This window comes from Panulirus ornatus, chromosome 41 (genome assembly GCF_036320965.1).
Source record: "Panulirus ornatus isolate Po-2019 chromosome 41, ASM3632096v1, whole genome shotgun sequence".
Taxonomy (NCBI): Eukaryota; Metazoa; Arthropoda; class Malacostraca; order Decapoda; family Palinuridae; genus Panulirus; species Panulirus ornatus.
Genome location: NC_092264.1, coordinates 14,023,410 through 14,031,061, shown reverse-complemented (window position 1 = coordinate 14,031,061; position 7,652 = coordinate 14,023,410). Strand labels below are relative to the sequence as shown.

General features: G+C 39.0%; 1 protein-coding gene across 2 annotated transcripts in view; it reads right to left on the bottom strand.

Annotated features, from left to right (window-relative positions):
* Nucleotides 1-6,145: 6,145 nt before the first annotated feature.
* The window catches only part of LOC139761686 (di-N-acetylchitobiase-like), a 45,497-nt gene continuing 43,990 nt past the window's right edge, over nt 6,146-7,652 (bottom strand). For both annotated transcript variants that reach the window (XM_071686021.1, XM_071686020.1), the window contains exon 8: nt 6,146-6,642. In XM_071686021.1, coding sequence (XP_071542122.1) covers nt 6,481-6,642 — 162 coding nt within the window. In that variant the 3' untranslated portion in view covers nt 6,146-6,480. The remainder of the gene's footprint in view (nt 6,643-7,652) is intronic.

Genomic DNA, 7,652 nt, shown 5'->3' with positions numbered 1-7,652 from the left:
AATATATTCCTGGTATTTTTCTTCTCGTATGATCATAATGAAAGGAATTACCTAGGCAATGAAACATATCATCAAGTTGACTATATTGAAAACGAGCTATGTAAACTTTATTTTTTTCCTGATCTTGATTTAGAAGAGGAATCGAGAAAATTGGTTTGCATATTGAAACAAAAGAATTTACTTTTCTCAGCTGATCATTAATATCATTGCGTTCATTATTTGGTTCTCCTTTATCATATCTATCACTTCATATGAAACACTAGCATTTCTTGTTGGAAAATAAGTATAATTCAAGTAGGGAAAGGCATAAGGACTTTGTACGTTAGGACTTTTCATATTTCTTTAGAGAAATTTAGACCAATAATGAATTTTCGAGTTGGCAACACTGCATAGGAGGCGTGGCTTTGGGGAGACAGCGTTACCAGGCGTACGACCATTAATGCAGTTCGATAGTTTTGGCCTGTGTACGATGCAGGATACAATTCGTACGATAATTTGGAACGATATTCTTACATAATTTGCGATAATTTTTCTGAAAAAATAAAAAACACTAGATAATTGATAATAATCCAAACAGCTGTACTTGCTACATGTATCAAATAATGGTCAAACTTGTCTCGCTTAAGTTTATTGGCGGTGCGAGTAGTGGGGCTTTCAAACTAATCTACTGTCCTTCATACATGGTGTCTGACCAGTCCCAGACGCAGAAGGTAGTGGAAAGAGGTAAAGGATCCGGTGCAATGAAGAAAAAAAAGCCAAGATATGAACAGAAATACAGACCTGAGCGGGAGGAAAAGTTTCCTTGGTTCAACCAAGGAAACTTTTCCTCCCGCTTAAATGAAAGATCCATTACAAGGTTCTTTGTCGCAGCTGTAATATTGAGCTAATTGCTCTGGTAACCATTAAGTTAAATGAAAACAGTGAAAAGCACAAGAAAAATTGTGTGCCATCATCAAAAACTACATTAGAGTTATTTGTTAATGTAAGCACAGCTAGTGAAACCAGTAAAAGTGGTTGTATTAAAGCTGCCAAAATACAGTTGACCACTTATGACGGAACACAAGTTTTCGTGTGGCTGATCATTTACGTGATATATTTAAAGTTTTTTTTTTATCCACTGATTCAGCAACTGCACAAGAATTGAAAATTAAATGGACGAAGTGCCAAAAAGTGTGTATCACTGTTATGGCCGTCTCTCACAAACAGGACTTAATTAAGCACTTGAAGCAGACCTAACTTCAGCATTTTAGTGGATGATGAATCTACAGATATATTCACCTTTCAAAATTCATCCATCATGGTAAAAGTGGCTGAAAAAAAATAAAATGCTGTTTTTACTAAGTTTTGGGATTTAGGGCCAATTTTGATTTTCAGCTCAGAAGGAAGAGAATGATTTATGTAATTTGAAGTAGCATTATATTTTTGTAAGCCGAAGCACTGCTGTGTATATGTCAATGTGGTAGTTATTATACACCATCTTCAGAAAAAAAATGTACGATACTTTTGTCCAAAATACGATAATTTTGACCTAAGTGGTATGATCATTTGACTGAAAGGATCTGGCAACGCTGATTACGAAAGCGTTTCCAAATGAATGGGGTATTCCAACCAATTACGAGAGCGTTTCCCATGAATGGGGTATTCCAACCAATTACGGGAGCGTTTCCCATGAATGGGGTATTCCAACCAATTACGAGTTTCCCATGAATGGGGTATTCCAACCAATTACGAGAGCGTTTCCCATGAAGGGGGTATTCCAACCAATTACGAGAGCGTTTCCCATGAATGGGGTATTCCAACCAATTACGAAAGCGTTTCCCATGAATGGAATATTCCAACCAATTACGGGAGCGTTTCCCATGAATGGGGTATTCCAACCAATTACGAGAGCGTTTCCCGTGAATGGGGTATTCCAATCAATTACGGGAGTGTTTCCCATGAATGGGGTATTCCAACCAATTACGGGAGTGTTTCCCTTGAATGGGGTATTCCAACCTGTTACAGGAGCGTTTCCCTTGAATGGGGTATTCCAACCAATTACGGGAGCGTTTCCCTTGAATGGGGTATTACAACCAGTTACGGGAGCGTTTCCCATGAATGGGGTATTTCAACCAATTACGGGAGCGTTTCCCATGAATGGGGTATTCCAACCAGTTACGGGAGCGTTTCCCATGAATGGGGTATTCCAACCAATTACAGGAGCGTTTCCCATGAATGGGGTATTCCAACCAATTACAGGAGCGTTTCCCTTGAATGGGGTATTCCAACCAATTACAGGAGCATTTCCCATGAATGGGGTATTCCGACCATTCGAAGAGGGTAGCCTGAAAGTGATCTTGCCCTCAATTCATTTCTTATTCTATTGGATTAGGGACATTTTCATCATACTATCTAACCCCATTTGTATAATAGTCATACAGGGCAGAAATCAGGATATCTGTGCCTCCGGTCTTCTAACATCTGCAAAAAAGTCGTTTTTTACTGATGTCAAACTATCTCCTTCATGCTCTTGGTTCTCCCAGTTGCTCCAACTAGATTCTGATCCAAAGAGAATTAGCTATAGGGTTTTCCAAAAGAAAAACGCTGTCACTGAAGTGCATCGTGAGTTGACCCAGAAAATACCAATTGATTGAAGGTAGTGTCAACAGAGAACAAAAAAATTCCCATGGCAACCAGAACCTCGTCATATATGAAACATTAAAGTCCACACCTGTAGTAGGACTACTTACCTTTTTCATCAAAGACACTGACTCGTCCAGTGAAACATTCTCCATTCATACCGGGCCCAATTACAAAATGCTTCCGTTGCATCATCTCATTTCTCAAGCATCTTCTAAAATCATCCCTAACCATAATCCTTTTCCTCATTCCACCCGCCCATCTCTTGTGCTGTCTATTTCTCTACCGTTATCTTCTGCTACACTACCAAATGTATTTTTGATCAAAGTATCAATGCTTCATGTTCTACAAGACCATACCATTCCAAGCCTCATCCATTCATCTTTTTAATGTTTTTTTTTGGTGCACCACATAGCCTTTTCATGTCTTCATTCTTTCTCTTCCCCTAGTTTCAACTATACTACACAAGTTATTCATCTCTATAGTTTTTACTACTTACGTAGTTCTTTTCTTTTTTACTTTCAGTAGGTAAATTTCTGTCACAAAAGTGATCCTTCTTTTTCTTCCAAAAGCATTCCTGCTGTTATTTTGGCGGGAATGGAAGCACTTATCCCCTCTACCTCCAAAACGACCTCTTCCAATCCATGGTTCAACCATTCTTGTCCTGAAACCATTCAGACAAAGTATCAGGTATATTGGGGTTGGATAAACTCTCCTGACTCCCATTCAGCTTTTATCCCTGCTCATAATCAATGTAAGCATGTTACCCAAGTCAGACAAAGGTTCCTTTATTCAAAGGAATTGCAATAACCTCTCCTCCTCATCTACTGATAGGTCTTTCTTCTGATGGCACTATAGCTGTCTCTCCTGCAGACAAAGCAATCCTCTTTGGTTCCCTTTTCTCATCTAACTTTGCCTTGGGTGACTTTTAACATTCCTCCACCCCTGATGCTCCTCTTACTAATTTTTTGCCCCTTCCCTTGAAAGCATGCATTGATACATCCCATCCCCAAGAAGGGTGACAATTCTGGTCCCTGTAACTATCGTCCTATTGCTTTGACATTTACCATTTCCAAAGTCTTTGAATCTCCCTTCAGCTTCCATATCCTCAAACACCTCAAAACTCTGTCTTCTATCTGATCACCAAAATGGCTTCCGTATGGTGAGATCCACTGGTGGTATTCTTTCCTGTATTTCATTATGAATGGTCATCATCCTTGAAAGATTTTGAAAAGTCATGTGCAATTGCTCTTGACATATCCAAAGCCTTTGACAGGATGTGGCAAGGGAGTCTCATCTCTATGCTCCCTTCCCTCACTTTGCTCCTTCATATGTAGCTTTCTTTCCAGCACATCGATCTCTATTGTTATTGATGGGTCAAACCCCCCCCCCCCCCCCCCCCCCCCCTTCTCCATCAACTGCAGTGTCCCTCAAGGTTCTGTCCTGTTCCCTTCACTTTTTTCTCCTTTTTTTTTTTTCAATGATTTCCTCTTACACACATAAACAAATGCACTCATACAATGATGACTCAGCATTGCATATGGAAAGAATGTAGGATGGGAAGTTTACAAGGAAAATGCATGATAGTACAATTAAAGGAGTTGGTTTAAGAGGAAGACAACCTAAGACAATGGAAAGTAGATTGGAAGAGCAATGGAGGGGAAGAAATGGTGGAGGAATGCTTAGAATGGTGCCTGTGAGGGAGATATGTAATGACAGGGAGAAGTGGGGATTCTTTTGCGGTAGCCGCCTACACGATGGAAGTTCCTGTATGGTGCAGGATGAGGGTCTGGGGAGGTTGAAGCCATTTTGTGTGAGTTGCATTAATTTGAAGTGTAAAATGGTACTGTTCATGTTGTGAAAGGGATGGGGGATGTCAGCAGTGATTCTTTTAACCCTTAATTAACAGGAGTTTTCTCAAGAAGACTCATGTAGTAGACACATGGAGTCATCAAAGGAGTGCTAATGTTCACAGGTACACTATCTGTCTATCTATATTCCTGATGCCTGTTCCTGACTGGAACTCCCTGGGGGTAGCCCTGGCAACAGTCTCTCTATAAGTAATGAACTCCTGCGCTGCTTCTTAGCCTTTCGTGCCTTACCATTAACAGACCACCAGCAAAGGGTAACTCTAGTACAGTGTTTGTTCCAACCTAATGTTCCTACAAAGTACTACCTAATTTTTTGCCCAATACCCCTGCCTAAATGTTCTTTACTGCTTACATCTATTGCTTCTACCATTTTGCCAGAAGGCAGGGCTAGCGCACGACATTCACCACAGGAAAACCTAGAGTTAAGAAGAATGAGCTGCGTGAGTAATGTGTTTTCAAATGTTATGCATGACAAGAAGAGATTGTATTTTTGTGGACAGAATACCTGGTATACTGCATTTTGAAACTCCCTTTGTCAATATTTTGACATTTGTATGGCTGCTAAGTGTTGCCTTATTCCCTATAATTGCATATCTTTAGAGACTGTTACTCTCCGGAAGTAATTCTGGTGTAAATACATGTAAATGTATATGTGTAAATAGTAACCATAAATATTGATGTCATTCATTGAATTTGCATCTTGAGAATAAGCCTCCTGTTGTAACTCCTTCCCGCATCATCCCCCACCAGTGGATTTATGCCATAACTCCAGTGGTATACCATAGCCAGATAGGGTATGTATGCTCGCTTGTTTGTATGTATCCTTTACTTTTACAAGTATTTCTTTCATTTTATAATAGGAAACAAAATTTTAAGATCTTATTTCTTTGTCTAAATTGTAATTTGCAATACTTTATTGTATTCACCTAGCACTAAAGTGTAAAGGGTCGACCTTATGAGGACTTCAGAGAGAGTGGATAGGAGAATTGCTTAACAGAAAGGAAGATTTGATAGCCTGCCACGTTTCTAGACTAGTAGTATGTCTGCTAGTTTCCAATGTATAGTATTCTGTTATGGGGCCTAGGGTGGCTAAATATTCATGTAAGGAATAGGACAACCAAAGGTAAATGTTATTATTTCACCTAGATCTAAGGAGCTTTTGAATGGTTTGATTGCCTCAAGTATGCCAGCTGGTATGATTACTGGGTTGGGGTTTGGGCTGGTGCCTGTTTTTGGAGTGTATCTGCAGTGATTCATTGATTTTGTTTAGTGGTGTTAAAGATCTGTGGGTAATGACTGCACAGAATGTTAGGAGGGTGTTAGCACATTGTTTGGAAGTGGGACAAGAGAGAGAAAAAAGGGAGTGTATGTATGCAAATATGACAATGTTTTATATGTTCCTGACATACCCTCCCAAAAGTAGCAAACATTAAACAAGAATAAAGAAAAACGTATTGTTATATCAAAAAACATAAAAGGCTCTTCAGTATTTAACATGGTCCTTTGCAAGTATGATAATATGTTACTGCCCTAGATTATCATGTAGTCTCTAACCCTAATCTTGCTCCATGTTGCTTGTGAAGTTATCACCCTACCTCATCAAAAACACCAGGACTTCCTTTGTTTGCAAATATATGAAATTCAACATTAGCATGAGGGGTAAATACGGGCTTTATTGGCAGATTCAGGACAGAACATGAGCTATCAACCATTCCTTTCATCATATCAGCAACAATAATGGTGACAGGCTCCGTATCAATTTCTGGGGAAACAGGGCCTCAGAAAATTTATCATAATGTTATAAAAATTGGTTTTCTCCATGCCATCAGTTTTACAATCACAAAATTACAAAAATCCTCATTTTTGAATTAAAAACATGAGGCAATTTTTCTTACATTCAAAGGGAATGAAAGCACCTTGTGAGCATACAACTCCAAACGAGCTTAAATCAACATGTTCATTATAACAACTCATGGTAACAAGCTCCACATCAACTTCGTTGAACAGCAGCTTCACCTGTTTCTGAATAATCAAGAAAATTGGCTGTCCACATGCCAACCCCACGCATTCCAGTCATTTGAGCCAACATGTACTTGTAAACAAGACTTCGTTCATCATCATAACGCATTTGACGCTGCTGACCCTGACTATCCTACAGAGAGAAAAAAAATACCATATGAGAAATTTTGTATCAAATAATGGATGCAAAGCAAAAAATAACTCTTTCTGTACTCTGACATAATTCACATCTATACCAGCCTCTGCAGTGCAGTGGTTAACGATGAAACCTGCCAATTTAATGAGCTCAGGTCTGAATCGTGGAGAGGGCAGACAGCTCACAGCCAACCCAGCTGCTCATCCTCCCTCTAGGGATAGTTGGTAAACAGGTACCTGGCATAAACTGGTTTGCAAATATGTGTATGTACATGAGAATTTAAAACATGATATATATATATATATATACAAATCTGAGATGAAGTAAGTAATTTAAGAGTAAAACTCTCTACTTGTAAAACACAGTAATGACAAATTCTTATTGCCTGGCGTACAGTAAGGCACTACAGACATCCAACAAGATAGAAGCCAACTGCCCAAGTTGCTGTCTTCTCATCAAACAATCAAGGCATTCATTTCCCTCTGCCATCTCAGTTTGAAAAAGAAATAAAATAAAACTTGATCAGAATCCCCTAACTATAAGACTATTTACAATGGCTAATCAACAGTTAAACCCACTCCAGCCATAAAGGTGACTGCTCATGTAAGTACATTTAGGTGGCTCTTTGGTCAAATACTGATTTCAAGAAAAGAAACAACTGAAAATAGGGACTACTGGCAAATACATTTCATACATGGTAAAAGTACTGGAAGAGGTCTCTTACAAAGTGATTAGAACTCAAAGAAAAAAACTTCATATCTAAGTGTAATATAAGATAATGTAGTTGACGGTACCTTTAGAGATCAGTATTTGAACCTTGTTGGTACCCTGGATGAATAATTACCATAGCTCAGAAACAGTTTTGAGGAAAGTGAGTCACAACCACAGCATTTCCTCTTTTCTTTACCCCACTTAAAAATCAAATCAACAGCATCATAAGACCTTAGAGTACAACCTCACAAGAGTGAGAAAGTGTCACACCCTAGCTAACCAAAATGGCAGCAGAC